Source organism: Panthera leo, chromosome A2, assembly GCF_018350215.1.
Source record: "Panthera leo isolate Ple1 chromosome A2, P.leo_Ple1_pat1.1, whole genome shotgun sequence".
NCBI lineage: Eukaryota > Metazoa > Chordata > Mammalia > Carnivora > Felidae > Panthera > Panthera leo.
Genome location: NC_056680.1, coordinates 110,293,130 through 110,316,128, shown reverse-complemented (window position 1 = coordinate 110,316,128; position 22,999 = coordinate 110,293,130). Strand labels below are relative to the sequence as shown.

Below are 22,999 nucleotides of genomic sequence, written 5' to 3'. Positions count from 1 at the left end.
AAATAATACAGATAAGAGGAGATAAAGAGACTTACACTGTTATAAGTCTCAATAAATGTACCATTCAAGGAACACAAAGCTTATTTTTCTGACTCTAGAATTCAATTTCACATCAATTATAGACAGATATCTGCAAAAATCCCCAATTAGACACTAAGTAACACTCTTAGAAATTACATTTCACGGACACCTAGGTGGCTCAGTCAGTTGAGTGTCCAACTCTTGGTTTCAGCTCAAGTCATGATCTCAGAGTTTCATGGGTTCAAGCCCTGCACTGGGCTCTGTGCTGTTTGATATATTTTCTCCCTCTCTTCCCTTCCCCTGTTCACGCTGTCTCTCTTTCAAAAATAAATAAGTAAACTTAAAAAAAAAGAAAGAAAGTACATTTCAGGTGCTCTCACCACAAGAAAAAAAAGGGATCTGAACAGATGAATTACTGACAATGAATCAGTAATCAAAAACCTCCCCACAAACAAAAGTCCAGGACCAGATGGCTTCACAGATGAATGCTACCAAACTTTTAAATAAGAGTGAATACTTACTCATCTCAAACTATTCCCAAAAATAGAACAGAAGGAAAAACTTCTAAATTCATTCTATGGGCCCTGCATTACACAGATATCAAAACCAAACAAAGACACTACAAAAAAAAAGAAAACTACAGGTCCATACCTCTGATGAACATTAATGTAAAAACCCTCAACAAAACATTAAGAAGAAAATTAAATAATACATTAAAAAATTATTCACGATGGTGGTCAAGTAGAATTTATTCCAGGGATGCAAGAGTGGTTCAGTATTTGCCCATCAGTCAACATGATACATCAACTTAGAAAAGATAAAAACCTTATAATCATTTCAAGAGATGAAGAAAAAGCATTTGACAAAATATGACATATATTCATGATAAAAACTCTCAAAAGAGTAGGTTAAAGGGAACATACTGCAACATAATAAAGGTTATATATGTAAAACCCACTAACATCATAATGGTGAAAACTGAGAGCTTTTCCTCTAAGATTAGGAACAAGACAAGAATGTCCACTCCAACAACTTTTATTCAACATACTACTGAAACTCCTAGCCAAAGAAATCATCCAAGAAATACAAGGAATCCAAATTGGTAAGAAAGAAATAAAATCTTTACTCTTTGCAGATGACATGATATACTGCATTAAAAAGAAACCCTAAAGACTCCACCAAAAAATCATTAGAACTGATAAATTAATTCAGTAAAGTTGAAGGACACAAAGTTAATATACATAAATCTCTTGCATTTATATATAGTAATAATTAACTAGAGAAATTAGGGGAAAAAAATCCCATTTACAATTGCACCAAAAAGAATAATATACCTAGCAATAAACTTAACCAAGCATGTAAAAGACTTGTACCCTGAAAACTATAAAACATTGAGGAAAGAAATTGAAGAGGACACAAATGTAAAGATATTTCATGATCATGAAATATAAGGATTAGTACTGTTAAAATGTCCATACTACCTACCCAAAGCAATCTACAGATTCAGTGCAATTCTTGTCAATTTACAAACAGTGGTTTTCACAGAACTAGAACAAATAATACTAAAATTTGCATGGAACCAGAAAAGACTCTGATTAGCCAAAGAAAACTTGAGAAAGAACAAAACTAGAGATGTCCCAATGCCAGATTTTAAGATATACTACAAAGCTGTAGTAATCAAAACAGTATAGTACTGGCACAAAAGTAGACATACAGATCAGCAGAACAGAAAAGAGAGCCCAGAAATAAACTCATGTTTATATGATCAGTTACTCTACTGCAAAGGAGGCAACAATATACAATGTGGAAAAGAGAGTCTCTTCATTAAACAGTGATGGGAAAACTGGACAAGTGATACACAAAAGAATGAAACTGGACCACTTTCTTACACCATGCACAAAAATGAACTCAAAATGGATTAAAGACCTAAATATGAGACCTGAAATCACAAAATTCCTAGAAGATAACATAGGCAGTAATTTCTTTGACATCAGCCTTACCAACATTATTCTAAGGTATGTCTCCTTAAGCAATGGAAACAAAAGCAAAAATAAACTATTGAGACTACACCAAGTAAAAAACTTATGCACAGTGAAGGAAACCATCAACATAATTACAAGGCAACCTACTGAGTGGAAGAAGATATTTTCAAATGATATATCTGATAAGGGGTTAACATCGACAATACATAAAGACCTTATAAAACTCAATACCCAAAAACCAATACTCCAATTAAAAATAGGCAGAAGAAGAGCACCTGGGTGGCTCAGTCAGTTAGGCGACCGACCTTGGCTCAGGTCCTGATCTTGCAGTTCGTGGGTTCGAGCCCCACATCGGGCTCTGTGCTGAGAGCTCAGAGCCTGGAGCCTGCTGCCTGCTTTGAATTCTGTGTGTGTGTGTGTGTGTGTGTGTGTGTGTGCCTCCCCCCTCTCCCGCTCGTACTCTGCAGATCTCTGTCTCTCAAAACTAAATGAACCATTAAAAATTAAAAAAAAAATACATAAATAAAAATGGGCAGAAGACCTGATTAGACATTTTCCAAAGAAGACATATGGCCAACAGACACATGAAAAGATGCTCAACATCACAAATCATCAGGGAAAATCAAAACCACAATAAGATATCACCTTACACCTGTTAGAATGGCTAGAATCCAAAAGAAGTAACAAATGTTGATGAAGATGTTGAGAAAAAGGAACCCTTGTGCTTTGCTGGTGGGAATATTAATTGGTATAGCCAACATGGAAATCATTATGAAGGTTCCTCAAAAAATTAAAAATAGAAATGTCATATGATCCACTAATTCCACTACTGGATATTTAAACAAAGTAAACAAAAACACTAATTCGAAAAAATATGTTCACCTCCATGATTATTTTAGCATTATTTACAATAGCCACGATCTGGAAGCAACCCAAATGTCCAGTGATAGATGAAAGGATAAAGACTATTATCTATCTATCTATCTATCTATCTATCCACACACACACATATATATATAGGTGCAATTGGGATATTACTCAGCCATTAAAAAGAAAGAGATCTTGCCATTTGTGACAACATGGATGGATCTAGAGGGTATCATTGCTAAGTGAAATAAGTCAGACAGAGAAAGACAAATACAATAAGATTTTACTTACATGTAGAAGCTTTTTTTTTTTTTTTTTTTTTAACGTTTATTTATTTTTGAGACAGAGAGAGACAGAGCATGAATGGGGGAGGGTCAGAGAGAGGGAGACACAGAATCTGAAACAGGCTCCAGGCTCTGAGCTGTCAGCACAGAGCCCGACGCGGGGCTCAAACCCACGGACTGCGAGATCATGACCTGAGCCGAAGTCGGCCGCTTAACCGACTGAGCCACCCAGGCGCCCCTACTTACATGTAGAATCTTAAAAACAAAACAAAACAAAACAAAAAAACCAATCAACAAACACAAAATGAGATTCTTAAATACAGAGAATCCCAGAGGGGAAGTGGGTCAGAGGGTGGGTGAAATAGATAGAGGGGAATATAAGGTACAAACGTCCAGTTATAAAAAAAAATTAGTAATGGAGATGAAAAGTACAGCATAGGGAATATAGTCAATCATATTATAATAATGTGATTCAGTGAGAGCAGATGAATACACTTACAATTGTTGAATAATGTATAGAATTTTTGAATCAGGACAATGTACAGCTGAAACTAATTATAACATTCTATGTTAATTATTCTTCAATCAAAAAGGAAAAACAGGTAATTAGACGAGGAAATGGACATATTAATTAGCTTGGTTTGTAGTACAAACTTTACTAAGAACATGTATATCAAGTGTTCATGTTCTTAAATATAAACAATTTTTATTAGAAATAATAATAAGAAAGAAAGAAATTTATAGCACTCAGTGCCCATATTGGAAAAGAAAGGTCAAAATCTTGGGAAAATAGGTAAAGAAAATCTCAATTAAAATGGAGTTGGGAAGCCCTGAAAGAGGTGCTCTCACACACTACCACTAGCCCTAAGAAGCATACCTCACATTCCCAAAAGAAGGCTTATTTTACATATCCCAGCAGGAGGAAGGATTTTTCCTTGCCTCATAGCAGCCCAGCCAATAAAAACTCAGCGAAAAGCCCCTCCCAGCTTCCTCCTTCCCCTATAAAAGCAAGCCTCTATCTTCTGTTCTCTGGATTTGCTCCTAGTTCACAGTAGTTTAACTGTCTCACATTGCAATTCCTCTGCTATTCCTGAATAAGTGAATTTTGCTGAGAAAATAAGTGGCTCTTTTGTTTTTTAAAGTCAACAATGTCAGGTCTATGACCTCAGCTTCTCCCTTAAAAAACTGAAATAAACAAAAATAAAGAGAAAACGAAACCCAATGTAAAAAGAAAAGAGAAAAAATAATGATGAAATCAATGAAATAGAAAACAGAAAAAAAAGAGTAATAATTAAACCAAAGGTTGGTTCTTTGAGATAAATAAAACTGGTAAACTTCCAGCTAGGTTAATCAGGAAAGAAAAAAAGAAGACAAAAATTACCAGTCTCCGGAACAAAAGAGTTGACAAAATTATAGATTATACAGATAAAATATAATAATTACTTTGGAGAATAGTTTGCCATTTTCTCATAAATTGACATAAACATTTAAACTATAATTCAGTTATTTCTCTCCCAGGCATTTATCTATGAGAAATAAAAACATATGTCCAAAAACAGACTTGGAAAAGTATCTTCATAGCAGCTTTATTCATAGTACTCCAGAACTGAGATGAATCAACAAATTGTATAATATTCATAAAATAGAATACTATTCAGCAATAAAAGTTAACAAGCTAAACAATATATGGAATAGCATGGATGTATCTCAAAAATATATAAACGAATGTTCGACGCAGAGAAGTGTACACACAGTATACCACCGCCTTATATATAAAGCTCCACAATAGGAATAATTAGGCAGCTATGAGAAAAAGCAGATCAGTGTTTGCCTGTACTGGGGAGCAACTACCAAGGCATGAGGAAATTTCCTGATTTAAATATTTTGTAACTTGTGGTGGTAGCAAGGTATAGACATTTGTAAAAAGACTTCATATCCTTGAAAATCAGTACATTCTATTCAATGTACTTTCTATTTTGATTAAAAACTAAATCATATTATCTATTTTTAAAATCAATGATTACTAAACAGCTCACAATCATATGTGGTGAGAATATTAAAGAAGGAATCTATTTTGAATATTTAGTCGCTGTTTGTGGTAAGCATAATTCCCCCAAAAGATTTCCATGCCCTAATCCCCAGAATCTTTGAATGTTAACATTAAATGACAAAAGAAAACGTAGAAATGATTATGATTAAAGACTTTGTGTTGGAAACGGCACCCAGCACTGTATAGGTGGTCCCAGTCAAATCATACACATTCTTAAAAGGTGAGAACCTTTCTCAGCTGTGGTCAGACAGAAATGCAATGAGAGAAAAATGACAGCTTGAGAAGGGTTCTATGCATTCTTGCTGGCTCTGAGATGTAAGGACTATGTGAAAAGAACAGAGAGAGGCCTCTAGGGGCTAAAGGTAGCCCCCCAGCTGACAGCTAGCCAGAAAAGAGAGACGTCAGTCCTACAACCACATGGAAATGAGTTCTGCCAACATCTGATTATGCAAGGTAACTGTACAGGTCTCACTGGGTGAAAATAAAGGTGTCATCAGGGCTGCAATGTGACCTGTATACTTCTTCTGACCTCCATGGCAGAAAATAATAAATTTTGGTTGGCTTGAGTCACTAAATCTGTGGTAATTTGTTACAGTAGTAATAGAAACCAACATCCTGCTCTATCAAACGAACTAAATTATAAAAAGGAAACAGCTTTATTTTACTCCCAGTACTGACAAGTCTTTAGTCTATCTGATATAGTCCACAGCTTCTCAGCTACAGAAACAGTTTCATCTTTAGATATTAAAAAGTCCAGTTCAGCCTAAGTAAACTCTTTAGTGTCACATCACATGCAAAGCTCTCCTCCACTGACCTGCTGACCCACAGAACTGGGGACCAGTAGTGGGCAAACGTGGTGCGTCTGTGTGTGCTGAAGGAGGAGGCCCCACTACGTTCACACCTAGCTTATGGCTCCTCCAGCTCTGGAGGGTGGGAGAATAAAAGGATAAAAGCTTTGAATTAGCAGAGCACTTTGGAGATCTCTTTTGGCTTTTGGAATGCCCTCTGTCATGGCAGGAATCCAAATGCTTGTCCCTCTTTCAATGGGAACATTCACAGGTTCCTCAGAGTTATTGTCAGTGAGCTCCAATCTGCAAGGTTCACCGATGTAGGCAATGAACTCACCAGCAAGCCTCATCAGCTCTTCTTCACATTTTTAGTTACAATCACTGGGCAATACAGTGAGGGAGGGAGGGAGATCTTCCCTGGAAGGCAGACTTTGGTGAGATATGGCTTTCATCCAAAGTGTCCACTGCCCCACAAATGGGGAAAAAATAACCACCACCACCACCACCACCACAAAAACAAAAACAAAACAAAACACCTTGCTCCACCAACAGTGCCAAGTTTCACTGTTCACCCCTCTCTCTTCAACCTGCCCACATGGCAGTTTCAGCCAGCTCTCCACTTCGTATTCTCCAGGAGACAAATTTAGGCATTCTTGTATCTTTACCCAGCTCCCAAACTCCTGATACCTATGCCAGGCCCTCTTGTGAACTTCTTCATACCCTATCCTGGTAGTAGTGTAGAGACATCCTAAAGTTTTGTAATTCAACATGCATCAAGCTATGGACTGAAAAGCCACTCATCCCCCTTGCAGACATAAATGATTTCCTTAGACTTCTTCCCCACCTCTTACACATTTGGCTTAGGCTGGGGGGAAGCACAGGAAGGGAACAGAGCATAAGAGTCAAAATATTTATAGTCCATTTGAAGAATCTTCCATTAACCACATCTCTGTTATCTCACTTTTTGTTATATAAACTGGATTAGATGAGATAATTGCAGGCTTATTTAGCTATATTTTAATAAATTCATTGAAATGGTGTCTATTGCATGTAATAAATAATCATTGTCCTCAGCTTGGGAACTTGGTCAAAATTAGAGTCAACACAAATATTGCATTCTATACTTTACTTGTTGTACCATTTCAGGATGGAGAGTATACTTTTTAAGAAAGGCCAAACTGGTGGCAAAATGTATTTGAAGTGGCAATGCAACTTTCTTTATCTATAATCAGTATACAATGTAGTCGCTACCCTTATTCCTGAAGCTATTAGAAATACACTTTTAGTTTTCATTGCTACCTTCATATGCACATATGTGAGTATGCTGTATAACATGTGGGTGTGTACATTCCATCATTTTGCCTATGACTATCTCTCTAACATCAACTTCTGCGAGGACCTTGGCAGATAATTCAGATGTAGACACATGGCCATCTTGCAGTTTAGTTTCTTAAACATGTCAAAACTTACTTACTCCACCCTACAAGAAAGATTTTGTATTTGCTTTTTTCTTTGTATGGAATACTCCTTTCCCATGTATCTACGTGATTCTTCCCTATTTCATTCAGCAAAGATTTCTCCCTACCAGTAAGGTATTCCTGAAAACCCAAGTTAGCAGAGCCTTCCCTCAGGTTCCCTCTAAAACTCTTTCATGCTTTATTTTTTATCCATAGCATATATCTTCAGCTGAACTTGTATCATTGGGTATTTGTTTATTTATCCTTGCTCTCCCTGATAGCACCTAATTTCCTTGTCTTGGTATTTTCAGTATTTACAGTAGTTCCTAGCATGTAATAGATGCTTAGAATATGTATTTATTTTATACATTTATATTATAACTAGTAATTAAAATCAGCAACTTTCAGTCAGATGCAGCTGACTTACACAAAGTATCATCATGGAGTTGCATTAAAGTTCAGTTTAGCTAATATATATAAACAATTTGAGTCAGCAAAATCCACGATTAGATACATGGTAAGCAAAATACAGAGTATCAAACCCAAAAAGAAGACATTAAAAGTAATCAGAGGGAAAAAAGACATATATATTTACAAGAATTCCAACTGATTGGCAATTGATATTTTCCATGTCAAAACTGGAAACCGAAAGAGCATGAAGGATCTTCAAAGCGCTGAGAGAAACAGTCAACCCTGAACTGCTTTCAAGAATGAGGGCAAAAAGATACAATAGCTAAACAAAAACTGAGAAACCATCACTAAAGAAACTTCTAAAAAATGTACTGGAATAAAGAAAACAATCCCAGAATGGGGATTTCAGATACAAAGATAAATGGTGAAAAAGGAAAAGTATCACTATGTGAACAAGTATAAAGAAACACTAATGTTTTGGGGTGCCTGCTGGCTCAGTTCATTAAGTGTCCAACTCTTGGTTTCGGCTCAGGTCATGACCTCACGGTTCAAGAGTTCGACCCCCATGTTAGGCTCTGTGCTGGAGCGTGCCTGGGATTCTCTTTTCTCTCCTCTCTCTCTCCACCCTCCCCCTCTCAAAATAAATAAACTTAAAAAAAAGAAACACTAATGGTTTAGAACAGTATAATGTCTCATTAGTGATATCATTTTTTTTAAACCTGAAATACTGAACTATAACAGCTTATAAAGTTAGGACAGGATAATTGTCTTTAAGACATTCTAAAATACTTGTATTGATAGGAGAAGGAAGGGAGTGATTAAGTTTATGATCCATAAAATCGGTTAAATTTTAAAACACAATTCATAGATATGTGTATTTTTTTCAAAATTAGAGGTAATATAGAATGAGAAAAAAACTTTCAATTGAAAAAAAGCAATGGGTAAGTGAAGGAAAGGGGACACACAAATAATAGGAAAAAACAAAATATAATGATAGAAATAAATACATTTGCGTATGCAACTAATCATGTTAAATAAAAATGAGTTGACTTGCCCAGTTAAAATATACAGTCAGATTAGAAAACAAAATCCAGACATGAGCTATTTATAAGAAAGACAGTAATTGATGAACGAAGCAAATGCTAGGGGGAAAAAGCTAGCAATGCAGTATTAGTATCATTCAAGTCTAAGTGAGAGCAAAGAACCTTACTTGAGATAATTATTTAATATCAATAAAAGGTTTAAGAAGGATATAACAGTATTAACTTGTCTATATCTATATAGAGACAACTAAAAGGTAACACCATACTGACGAGATTGGCAAACATTCAAAAATCTGAAAACGTCAAATGTAGATAAGAGTGGGGGACCTGAAATTGGCAGAGTAACTATTTGTTTTCTATGTGTTGTCTCTTTTTGTTCCTCGATTCCTCTATTACTGATTTCTTTTAAGTAGGTACTCTATAATGCACCATTTTAATTTCCTTGCCATTTCTTTTATATATGTTCTTTTATATTCTTTAATATATTTTTTTTAACATTTATTTATTTTTGAGAGAGAGAGAGACAGAGCATGAACGGGGGAGGGTCACAGAGAGAGGGAGACACAGAATCCGAAACAGGCTCCAGGCTCCGAGCTGTCAGCACAGAGCCCGACGCGGGGCTCGAACCCACGGACCGTGAGATCATGACCTGACCCGAAGTCGGACGCTCAACCGACCGAGCCACCCAGGCGCCCCTCTTTAATATATTTTTCAGTTGTTTTCTTACTGGTTGCCCAGTGGATTATAATTAACATTTAACAAACTAGTTCAGACATGAACTAATAGTTCATGTATCAAAAAACTCTGTTTTGCTGTTATATAGCTCCATGTCTCATGCTCTCCTTTGGGCTGATATTATCACACCAATTTCATCTTTATACACTGTATGCCCACCAACACAGATCCATGGTTATTGTTCTATGCAGTTGTCTTTTAAATCTGAGAAAAGAAAGAGTTACAAACAAAAAATACAAATATACTATAATTTATATTTATTTACATACATACTTTTACTGGTGTTCTTTATTTATTCATGCTGATTCATCTGTTTCCTTGCATGTCTCATAATTTTACGTTGAAAACTGGACATTTTAAACAATGTAATGTGGCAATTCTGGAAATCAAATTTTCATCCCTCCCCAGGGCTTGTCACTGTTTTTTTTTTTTTTAGACTTATTTTCTTTATTGAATTAAAGAATTAGTGTGTATAAAATATCAATGTATACACAGATTATATGTCGCTGTTGTTTTGTTTATTGCCTTTTCTGAGTTAATTCTATAAAATCTATATTCTATGTTGAGTGTGGTACTTTAGTTTCTGCTTGGTTAATTTAGTGGTCAGTAAATGATTGGACAAAAATTTCCTTAAATGCTTGCAAATGAATGGTCTCCAGCCTTTTTCAAGGGGCTGGATGTGTGTATGTGTGTGTGTTTGGGTGTCGAACATATTTTCAATATCCAACCAGGCAGTTGATAATTTCACCTTGGCCTTCACTTCCTCTTTAAACAGAGCCTGAAAAGTCAGCCTGAAAAATGAGAGCTTAGGGCCTTGTCAGATCTTTCCTGCGTATGAACATAGTCCTATCATGCATGTGGCTTTCTGGACTCATGGTATTTGATGGGGCTTTTCATAGCTCTTAGCACATCTCCTTCCCCAGTTTTTCCTTTGAAGCTTTTGGTTACTCTATCATATTCTCCACTGTTATCTACCACTTCAGGTAGCCATGAAGTTATTAACCAATTGCCTTTAATTTTTCAACAACTGTTTCTAGGGAAAAGGCTTCTCATGTCAGTTGAACTCCAAGTCTAATCAGATAAAGACGGTCTTGCAAGTAGAGTCTGGTACTGAAGCACCAAACAGGCCCAATAATGACAATTCTCAGGGAATGAGGCTTTGAAGAAGCTCCCATTCTGCACCCTCTGGAGACTGCCAAGTTACTGGTTTTCACTGAAAAATGCAGGCTGTTATTTGTTAAGGCTACTGTGGAGCTAGAAAGAGTAAGATGAGAATAGGGTGAATTAAACCACCACAAAGCTCACTGTTCTTACCAAGATTCAGCTGGTTTTGTTTTGAATACATGCTTCCTGAGTTGTTGCAAACTTTTGGTTGCTTTCCAGAGTTCTTCAAAAATTTATCCTGACAAATTCTGCCAGTTCTATCATTGACTTTATCAAATTCTGCCAGTTTTCAGAGGTTTAAACTGCCAATTTTTGCTGATGTCACTGTGGCAAATAACTTTGGAATTCAACTTTGCATTTCTTACTGAAATTAACTATGTTTCTAGCGTAGGAGCTTGCCATTTTACTCTTTGTAATGCCATAGTGAAATAGCAGGCATGTTAAAGACTATTCATAGCAGCATTACTCAAATGAGCAAAAACCTGGAAATTAAAAAGTCCAACAGAATAAACAAATTATGATGTACAAAGGAATACTTCTTTACAATGAAAATGAATGAATCACAGCTAAATAAATTCATATGGAGAAATCCTTATAACATGATTTTAAGTGGAGGGAAAGAAATCTGAGGAATACATTTAATTATAATTATTGTAATTATAATTAATTATAATTAATACATTTAATTACTGAGAGAACTTTAACAGTGTGACTAAAGTATTTTTTTTAAGTTGAACAGTTCATAGGTATATAGTTTACCATTATGGTTTGTAAGTTATTAATGTAATTTGTCTTTTTGTAGGTTTTAAATATTTTATAATAATAAAACGAGTATATAGACTATTTGAAAAAGATGTCTTTAACCTATTTTTTCTTTCTGTATTTGTGTTATTTCCATAAGAAATTCCTTATAGGGTACTTGAACAGAGGGTCAGGAGATGTACGGGTTTGCCATTTACTAAACTGTGTACAGGATCCAAAAACTTACTTGATGTCTCTGAGCTGGTATCCTATTGGTGATACTTCCATCAAAGGTCATTATGAGAATTATGACAAATTACATGTAAACTGCCCAGCCTGGAGCAGGTACTCAATGAATAGCAGGTCTTATTAGCAACAAGACATCACAATATCCATTTAAACATTAAAGAAATCCATTCATCACTCAGACTACCAGGGGGTTTCTTTGACAAAAATTTCCAGATAACTAAAGCAATTTTCATTTATTTAATTTAATTTATTTTAAGGAGAGAGAGTGTGCAAGCTAGGAGAGGGACGAAGGGAGAGAGAGAATCTTAAGCAGGCTCCATGTTCAGTATGGACACAACATGGGGCTCCAACCCACGACCCTGGGATCATGACCTGAGCCTAAATGAAGAGTCAGATGCTTAACCAACTGAGCCACCCAGAAGCCCCAACAATTTTTACTTTTTATGATGATATTATAGCATTGCCAAAATAGCATCAAAATTCATCCTCATAGTAAAGCTTGATGTGTGTTCAATCATTTCTTTCCAGCTTTACTGAGGTATAATTGACAAAATTTATATGTACTTAAGGTATGCATCATGATATTTTACACCATTCTTTGAACCAAGTAATGAACTGTTTATAACTTGAAAAAATACTCATTTTTAAAAGATACATCTATTTCTAGACATAATTTCTTAAATGTGCTATAGAACAATAAAACCATTTTCAGGTAAGTATTCTTCCAATTACAGTTCCCAATACACCTAACATTTCAGCATTTTCAGAATATTTGTGTTCCTTTGTACTACAATCTCAGAAAGGACCAACTTGGGCATCTCTAGATTCCAGAAATTTCCATTTGTGTGCGTGTGTTTTACACATATAGATATGCATGTATATCTTGTTAAAAACTTGGAAAACTTGAAAGTGCCCATTCTTTGTAAATACACCAATTTACTGCTATAGTTTGCCACACATGGTCTGTTCAAGCATCAAAATGAAACCCACTTTCTGTGCCTTTTTCATTCCCTTAATTCTTTCAGTCCATCAGTACCCTCAGGTGAATAATGGACAGAACCTGTCAACAGTAAGGGGTATCACAATAAGTTCAGCATCAAGCAAATAGTCCAGGTAATCAAATCTGTCCTCAGCATTTTCCTTTCTCATACATACTTCTTATCTCCTGGGTCCCCATTCTCTATGAGTTTAGTCACCTAACCTCCAGCTGTCTCCCACCTCTCAGTTCAGTACTCCATCCAGGCCCACCCTATTTGAAATAAAGCTCTTAATTATTCTCTGTTTTCCAAGCAAAATTAGTGCAGTCTCACAAAATAGAGCATTATGATGTGCCGGTTTTGTTTCAGTGAGTTATTGATTTACTAGTAGAACATAGGAGAACTGAATGCAGATGCTGAAAACCAAAAAATTAACTCTGAAGTTTTCTTATCAGAGGCTAACTTACCAGTGTCCTCAAATAAGCTTCTCTGTTCTCTTCACAGATTGGAATGAAGTGACTCCACAGCCAGGAGTGTCAACTGCACTGGCCAGCAAGTGTACCAGCCCTGTCATACTGGAGGCTGAGACAGGTGGACACTGAGTGACATTTCTGCTTAGCTAGAGGTCCTCAAACATGGTTCTCTACCTCAGTTCTTCACTGTGGCTACAAATCATTTGTAACTGCTACCTTTCCCACATGGCATTCCCACAGGCCTCCTAAAATTATTAGCAATCAGGAGGTTCAGTCTCTTGACCTGTCAGCAGTAGTGCCTTTGTTATAGTCCTGTCTTGGACTTTTACTTTGGGCTTAACAATCAGAAATATAAATGAGCTGCAGTATCTCAAATATTCATCAAAATAAGTTGAAATCAATTTTAGAATATCTATTATTTGATGTGCCATAGTATGTATATTTGAGAATCAAATCTAATTTTCATTTGCAAACAGCACCACGTACAACATTCAACATTATAAATTCCACCCTGATGATTTTGCAGAACAAGAAACTGAAGCCCAAAGAAGTTAAATGATTTGCCACCAATGACAGAGGATTTAAGTGGCAGACCTTAGACCAAGATTTCTTGATCTTTAGGCTGGCTCTTATTCTCTCATCTTTTCTCCTCTATTTTTTTTAACCACACCTGCTAATTTCTCAACCAAGGGGGAAGAAAGCATTTGTACAAATCTTTGTTCTTAATATAAATAGCCAGTGTTGGTACAGCTGGTGGTCACCATGTCCATGCTATATGTTATTGACACTTTGTTTGTAATTGGCTATTTTAAATGACTACCTCCTAAAAAAGAGAAATAGGTTTCTGTTAAACACTCTTCACACGTACATTTGGCAATTCTGTATTTCCTAAGGCTACTAACAATGATGATTTTGAGTGTAATATGCAGGCATTATGCTTGAAAATTATTGATTAAACTCCCACAGAATCAAAACAATTAGAAATTGTGCATGCTAACATAATCATTTTCTTTGTTGTTAAATGGGTCTGCGACAGCATTGTCTTCTAAAAATTATAGTACTATGCCTTAGCTGTTTTATGTTTTTTGAATTCCTTTGAAAATAAGACCTTCAAATATTATTTTTTTTTAATGTCAATTTAGTCCAATGCTACAAGTGACATACTCAAACAGGAAGAATTATTGTTAAAGTGCTACTGGGAGACAGCCAAAACATCTCCGTAAGGCTGATTCCTTTCCTCTTTGCAATAGCTCATGACCAAAGGTAAAGACTGAGTAGTATGCACCACATTACTGGCCCCATAAATCCCCTAAGACGAGCAATCAATGTTCTGATGCTAATCATGTCAACTACACATAAAGCTTCTTAAGACTTCTTAAAGAGTTACAGCAAAGACTTCTGGGAAGATAATGCATGGTAAAGTGTACCTTCCTATCCTCCTTTTTTTAACACAAGTGGAACAGTCAGGTGTAAGTGAATAAAGATTCATTAGATAAAAAGAAAAATACTCCTAATTAGATTTTAGATAAACACAATTTGTGGTGCCTATATTGTTCACATCATATTTCCCCTAATCCCTATAATTGCTAAAAATACCAAATCAAATACCACTCAGATTTCCTTACAAAGTGTGTGAACTAGTGCATTAAAAAGCCAGGTTAGCACCAACAAAGTTTATAGGGGCAACTGCATTCAAGACGCACATGGCATACCTTTAAATAGCACTGTTAAAATACCAAATAAAATGTCAAAATCTGTCAGGTCTCTGGCTTTTATAAATTGTTTAGACTGGGAAACATTGGGGTTTGGACATTGTTCTTTTCATGTGATGTAGAAAAGAAGAGACCGTAAAAAGAACAATAAAGCGTAGATCATTTTTGAAGTTCTTTCATGGAAAAACATACTCTGGATCATTACCCTTTTAATCAACAATTTCCTTCTTCCTCCCAATCCTTCCCGTCTGGTATTTACCTTTCTCCCCCTTCCCTCCCCTCTCTCTGGGTGGTATTCTGAGCTTATACAGAGTATTCAGTAATCATATTTTAAAAATTGCTTCAAAAGAGAATCCCAGGAGGGCATGACAGACATGTATACACTGGGTATTTTTAACCTGGACCATAGCTTTACTCACCATGTCTATGCTCTTAAAAACACACCAGAGTGCCCTGACCACAGTTTCCCCAAGGAGAGGAAGGCCTTCTGAGCAGGACCAGCTACTACCTACCTACAGACTAGTTATTATCACACCTTAGTGGCCATCTTTCTGCCCTCTTCCCTCTGCCCCTTTTCTTTTATTACCACACCACACTCCCCACAATTCCCAAACAACAACATCAGTGTTTCAGCTTCTTCTCTGGATTTCCCACACTTAATGCAACCCAGACCTCACCTTCAGCTCTCCTGAGGCCACTTTGGAAGCCAGCTCGATGACACAGCCAACAGCCATGCGTGCAGCACCGGACGAGTGCAGCTCATTCCAAATGGTGTCACTGTCCACCTGAGCAAACAGTCAGCACAGCCCGAAGAAACGAGAGAGGGAAAATGAGAAGGACAAGGAATAGATGAAAAAGGGAGGGAGGGGGAGGGAAGAAGAGGAGAAGGGAAAAGAGAGAGAAAGCAAATTTGTGAGGAAGGGCTGGCAGGCTAACAACCTATGTACAATAACATTAGTCTTCCACCCTGGCCAGCTGAAAAGACCTTCTGGACACGGCTTTGCTTATACTTTTTCTCTATACTGACTTCTCCAATGGAAACACATTCCTGCCATGCCTCACTGCCATTCCCTGTTTAGATTTCTCATTACAAACAGCATTACATAGGCTGGATCTGGCGTAGTTACAGGCCTGCTAGAAACCAGGCCCCAGTAGTAGATAGAGTAAAAGCTAAGAGCACTTAGCTATACATAAAAATCGGATTTGCAAGTGCTAGCGGGGGAAAATTCAAATACCTTTCTGGCTGCAGGTTTACAGGGAGCCAAAGACAATTATTAGGCAGGTAGCAGTAGCAGTCAGTGAGTAGGAAGTAGCAACCACAGTTCAGGTTCTCCAACTAAATGGAAGGAGTGTGTGGTCCTCACACTTAAAACATTCACAATATTCAACTGCAAGGAACAATTTGGTTTTCAAAGTAGAAGCTTAAAATTTCTAACATTTATTACAGTTTGGCAGCTGGTCTTCATGCAGATTGGTATTATTAAAATTGGAGAGGCCATTAAAATACATGGTTGCTTCTGTAAGAGAACATTCTTATGAAAACAAAGTATGAACTGATATTTTTGATTTACCTTTATCAAATACTGTTTACTCTTTTTCATGCATCCAATAAGATAACATATAACAAGGACAAGAAAAGTACAATAACAGTGGTTTATAAAGATATATATATGTTACATATATTTATGTGTAAAATATTTCTTAATATATGTAAAAAAAAAAAAAAAAACGAATGGTAGAGGTCTTTAAAGTTACAACACATAAATTACTTCAAGCACCAGGAAATGTAATAAAAAATTTGTGACTGTGCAAGTAGAAAGACTTTTTGAATTGGTCAAAGAATGGAAATCCCACCCAAAATAAAGATATTTTTAAAAGAATTAAAGAGACCTAATGACGTGGAACAAATACAATAAATAACAATTACACATATTCACAATGCATTAAGCAGTTTCCTAAGCATTTTAACATGCCTTTTCTCATGAGATCCTTACCAACTTAAATTGTCAAGATCAATGAATAAATAAATAATAAGTGAGAACCATAAATAAATACATAAATAAATAGAAAAATTAGGATCTTTTCAACAACAGCAGAGTGGTGGTGAAGAGAGGTTTCTGAATCAAACTGTCACAGTGAGGTTATGGCTACCGCTAAAACCTGAATGACAGTGGGCAACTAATTAACATCTCTGCACTTTGGTTCCCTTACCTGTGACACACCAACTTTTTAAAGTACCATCCACATATGATTTTGGTGAGGATTAAATGAGTAAGTGATAAGCAAATGTTAGGTACTACTATTTAGGCTACTATTAAACCCATTTAAAATGCCTTACACATAGTACCAGCCTAATAAGTGTTTATTGAACGAGCACACCATGGCTTAGAGAAGCTACTCAGCTGACCCAAAACCTTCACACAGACCCCTGACTCTGACATCACCTGTCTTTCTACTACACTCCTGAAATAACTCTTGCTTTCTAAGAACATCAAGCCTTCGTCATAGTCGACACCATCATGGTAAACACTACCAGCTAAAAAGTGAAAGAATCATCAAATGGACATGGGAACCAAATCATTTGCCCTCCAAACCAAAAGCTTTATTTTTACTGAACAATGTAAACACTTATCTGAGCTTCATATAAACATATCCTTGAGGAAGATAGTTGTTCAAGTTTAAAATGAAAACCAACATTTACATTGTGCTGCATCATTTTTAGTCAGTATTACAGAGCTACAGGTGCCATAGTAAGTCCTCATTAATCAGATTTAAAGTTGGGGCACGTGGGTGGCTTAGCCAGTTAAACGTCCACTCTGAATTTTGGCTCAGGTCATGATCTAACACTTTGAGCCCTGTGTTGGGCTCTGTGCTGATATTGTGGAGCCTGACTGGGATTCCCTCTCTGTCCCTCCCCTGCGTGCATGCTCTCTCTCTCCCTCTCTTCTTCCCTCTCCCTCTCACTCACTCTCTCTCTCTCTTCCCCAAAATAAATAAATATTTAAAAGCCAAATTTAAAATTATTGTAAAAGCAAGCAAACATAAAACATATCAATAAATCCCAAAGACTTGGGGCGCCTGGGTGGCTCAGCTGGTTAAGCAACCGACTTCGGCTCAAGTCATGATCTCACAGTTAGTGAGTTTGAGTCCCGCGTCGGGCTCTGTGCTGACAGGTCAGAGCCTGGAGCCTACTTAGGATTCTGGCTCTCCCCCTCTCTCTGCCCCTCCCCTGCTCATGCTCTGTGTCTCTGTTTCTCAATAATAAATAAATGTTAAAAAAAAATTAAAAATAAATAAATAAATCCCAAAGACTTAATGAGTAACTCAAAACCACACATAATTCTACATATAATTCCACATATAATTCCTTTTTACTTGACTTTGGAATACACTCAGAAGATTTTGGAATTCTTGGAGAGATAAAATTCTGTGTCTGTGCCATCAATTTTTGTGTATAAACTTCTACTAATCAAGATACTTACTTTTTTTAAATTTGGCTAACATTTGTTAGGTACCCACTATGTAATAGATGCTAAGAGTTATATAGTATGGGGGTTACTTTTGTCAAAAAGGTATGATCATTGGTTGAAAGAATGCTAGACACATAGATGCTTAATGGATACTTGAGATTTTGACTACATCCAAAGTTCAGGCTTATCCTTAAACAGGTTTGTTAGGGATCTATGAAATTTATCAGCCATTTATTTACTTACATTTAAACGTGAAAAACATGTAGTTAAAGAACTATTTCAACCTGTTTTGTGTATATTTAGTTTATAACTAACTTAATAATGGTCAAGTTTTTTGGATATAATCTTTCCATAAATGGTAATTGTATTTAATTCTGAATTTATTAACAGATGTTGTCTTAGCTCACCTGCCATAACAAAATATCATACACTGAGAGGCTTAAATAACAAGATTTTATTTCTCCCAGTTCAGGAGGCTAGGAAGTCCAAGAAGGTATCAGCCAATTTGGTTTCTAGTTAAAATTCTGTTTCAGGTTTCATCCTGGCTTGCAGATGGCTGCCTTTTCACAATGTCCTCACATGGCCTTTCCTCAGTGAGTGCATGTAGAGACAGACCCCTCTCTCTTCCTCTTCTTAGAAAGCTACCATTCTATTAAAGATCCCATCCATATGACCACCTTTAACCTTAATTACCCTCAAAAAACCCTATTAAATTAAATCACATCAGGAGTTAGGGCTTCAAAATATGAATTGGGGGAAGGATACAATTCAGTATGTAGCAAGGTTATATCCCAAAAACTTGTTTATAAGTCAATTTATAATCATATTTTCCTAAGACATTGTGTTCCAAGTAGTTTTTCAGGAGCATTAGCTATTTAGCTACTAAAAGCTACACACATATATTTGCCATGTTATAGTTTAACAAGAGCTCCAATGGTAAGAAATCTTGCACAACTTATGAACTCTCCTGACTATGTCACTAGAAGAGACGTCCAAATCTACTTCCTGCCATTCTCAATGGAAAAAAGTATTTCTTATCCTGATATATCCATTTTACTGGTTGGAGAAACTGCCAAAAACATTTCCCTACATGAGTGATACCATCAAGAAGGACATGTTCATATAAAAGCTCTGATTTTAACTACTGCAAAGCTTTGACAGCAGAAAAAAACTCTAGGTAAGAGAGGACAGTTGACTCCACCAATTGTTAATGGCTCCTGGCATGGAATGGGATCCTGAGTGGTTGGGGGATAAAAAAGGAAAAAGAGCAAGAAGGATTAGACTTTGGTGGATATCTATAACTGGGATTAAGGAGGTGAGATGATAATACAATGATGATAAAGGTAGAGACCAGAAGAGCTTAGAACTGTAAGACAGGTGCTCTAGCATTTGAAAGTTGAAGGTAGAGAGTAGGACAGTGGCACAGAATTGGATCTGGGCATGGAAAATAATTGTAAACAATGTAAATTATTTAGATTAGGCCAGGAAAGGGGAAAGAAATGGTAGTGCAGCAGAAGGCAATCCTGTTGACTACACTAGCTGGTTCCTAAGATCTTGCTAAAGTTGTTGAGATATGCAAAGCAAATTCTTAAAACCAAAACTACTATAATCTGAAAAAAAATTAATTTGCTTGTATCTTTTTTGTTCTTTCCGTACACCACATTCACTTCTCCTAAGTCTGTTCACCAATTTATTCTTCAGCATGATACGTGTGTGTGTGTGTGTGTGTGTGTGTGTGTGTGTGTGTGTGTATACATATCCATGCACACATGTACACGTACATTAGGAGGCAGTGAAATGTGAACTGAAAGGAAGATTAGCATTGATATAAAATAAATGTAAAGAAATTGACGTTCAAAATAGGATTTTGCATCAGTACACAAAAAAATCCAGATTTTGTAGTAAAAGAGGATTTTTTCCAAATTCTTTTATATATCAAGAACTAAGCCTGATGGTCTGAGGTTATAGTCCTATATTAGTGACAGTATAAAGACAATGCTACTATTGCATCTCTGATACTCAGAGGAGAGAGTTTTTCTACTTATGACAATGAGACCTAAAGCTTACAGACCTAGGCTATAGGTAGGATATAATAAGAGGAAGAAAAACCAAAAGTCGTCCCTTCGGGTTCTGAGACAGTGGAAAAAGGCGACAAAAGGTGCAACAGAAGCACCCCACTAGGGAATCCTAACATACTCCATCTTGCAGTGAAATCAGGAGAAAATGAGCTGCTTCAAAGGCTGGAGATTCAGGAACAATAAGGTGGACTAGGGAAATTGCCATGGAAGCTTGCATATTCAGAGGACAACATGAGTGTCCAAGGATGTCATCAAATTTCCATCCCTCCTTCAGATACCCAAATGCCATCTTGGGAGAGGAAGCTGAGAGACTGAACGATTACCTAAAAATATTGCATCCAATAGTAAGTTGATCTTGAAGAAAAAGAATTGTAACATTGAAAGGAAGCTCTTCAAACTTGAAGAGATGCATATATTGTTAATTGTGGAGAAGATCAGTGTCATTAGAAGAAAAGAAAGCATATCTACCACATATGAATGAGCATGGCTGATTCTAATTTTGTATCCCATTTTTAAGGTCAGGAATTTAATCTGCTGAATGACAGGGAAAAAGGTCTAACCAAGATCCTGGAAGAAGTCCCCAGTGATATGCTATATATATGACTAGGGGTGTAAAAATGTATTTTAGAATTAATGTGGCAATATGCAACTTACTGCACCCCCCCGAAATAATCTGGAATTTTTAGCAAGCTTTTGATTACAAAGTATTCTGAAAAACAGACTGTTTTCAACTTTCAAATATTTCTGTATAAATGTACAAAACATGAAGGCAGCTTTAGTAGTCTGCTGCGTAACTGTCCACAGAGGCTTTGTTTTATTGCCAGAATTAAAATCTATCAATTTGAAAATAGTCCCCTCAAAATTCAACTCACTTTTAAACATGTAGGAAGGTCCGGACCTTACATGTGTCCAAAACTGTAGTTCAGAAATGTCAGATGAGGCTGTCCCACAAAAAGTCTTTCTGTATTAGGAACCAAGCACATGTGGTGAGATACTGGTGGAAATACAAATAGGGTAGAGAATTATACAAGCTTGGTTCACAAAAAAATATTTAGTCATCAGAGAAGGAGGCACAATTCTGAAGACAGTACAGGGCATGACACTGGGATCCTCCTAGCCCATATTTCCAGAGCCTCATGTCTATTTATTAGGGTAGGAAGGGTAAAGAAATGGAGAAAACTATAAGTAAAAACTGAAATAGGCAATGCATTTTATATTCTGTTAAAAAATGAGATTGAAGTAAAATACTTTGGTACCAAATTGAACATTTATGTTAAAAGAGGGAGAGAGTCACATTCTCTACTTCATTATGGACCTCAGAAAATCCAGGGCAACTGGCAATGTGACAACCCCAGAATAATCAGCAAAGGCCAGTAGGCCTCAGCAACTGGAAGGAAGGGAGGAGGACAAGAACAAGAGATGGGGGGAAAAATCTAGCAATTCATAAGCACATAGCAATTACTCACACTAGTCTAAAATAGTTAGGAAGATTCTCTATGGAGGCATGGAGGTAGAAGAGACAGTAAGGGTTTGAAAAGCACCGGTTACATATTTACTTACAAAAACTTAGTCACTAGGTAATACTATTCACATCTGAAAGAAGACTACCATGTTGCAATCTCTATAGCTATAAAAGATACAAAGGAGGATTACTGAATCAAACCTGATCTATGGAACATGAATGGTAGAAACATCATTTATTCACTTGGAGTCACAGCAGAATGCAATTCAGGAAATATACAGAGAAAGTGATAGAAAACTAATAAGGTTTTCTATCTAATTTCATGTTTTTCAGTTTTATTATTATATGTTGCCCTATTCTATAAAGTTCTATTCTTTATTATCTATAAATAATAATGACAATAATAATAACTGCTATTATCTCATAATTATAGAGTACTTATTAAGATCCAGACACTATGCAAATCTCATTGCCTATATAAACTCATACGATTCTTACAATAATCACTGGCATAGATGCTATTATTAAGCATTTCTGTATATGAAATTCAAAGAGGTTATTTAGCTAGTAATTAGTGCAGCTGGAAATGAGAACCCAGAAAAACAGCATAAGCTCTTAATCCATACTTATTTTTATGTTAATAAAATCAAAATCTAAAAAGTGAATAAAAAATAAAATCATTTTGAAAAAAACAGATTCTAATTCTATTTATAGAATCAAAGATTTTCGTAGTGAAATGCAACAGCTAAGACCTACATCACTTTTTTATCTGTAAAGGTATTGAATCTCTACCATGTAAAATTGCTAAAATATTCCAAAACTTCAAATGCCACAGTTGTATCGGGAGTAGCTGGGCATTTTGTAATTTTATAATTTGTTCACCATTATTTTAAAGCAGTAGTCTTAACGGGGGTGTTTTAAACCGTCTTCCCTCCCGCCCCAGCCCTGGTGCCCATTTGTGAATTTCTGAAGACATTTTTGGTTGTCAAGACTGCAGGGGCAGGTGAGCTTCCAGTGTCTGTTGAGTGGAAGCCA

At 36.2% G+C, this 22,999-nt stretch overlaps 1 protein-coding gene across 2 annotated transcripts in view; it reads right to left on the bottom strand.

The window, feature by feature from the left end:
* Nucleotides 1-22,999, bottom strand: part of HDAC9 (histone deacetylase 9) — a 957,815-nt gene that overhangs the window by 209,259 nt on the left and 725,557 nt on the right. For both annotated transcript variants that reach the window (XM_042919682.1, XM_042919691.1), the window contains exon 19: nt 15,632-15,739. In XM_042919682.1, coding sequence (XP_042775616.1) covers nt 15,632-15,739 — 108 coding nt within the window. The remainder of the gene's footprint in view (nt 1-15,631; nt 15,740-22,999) is intronic.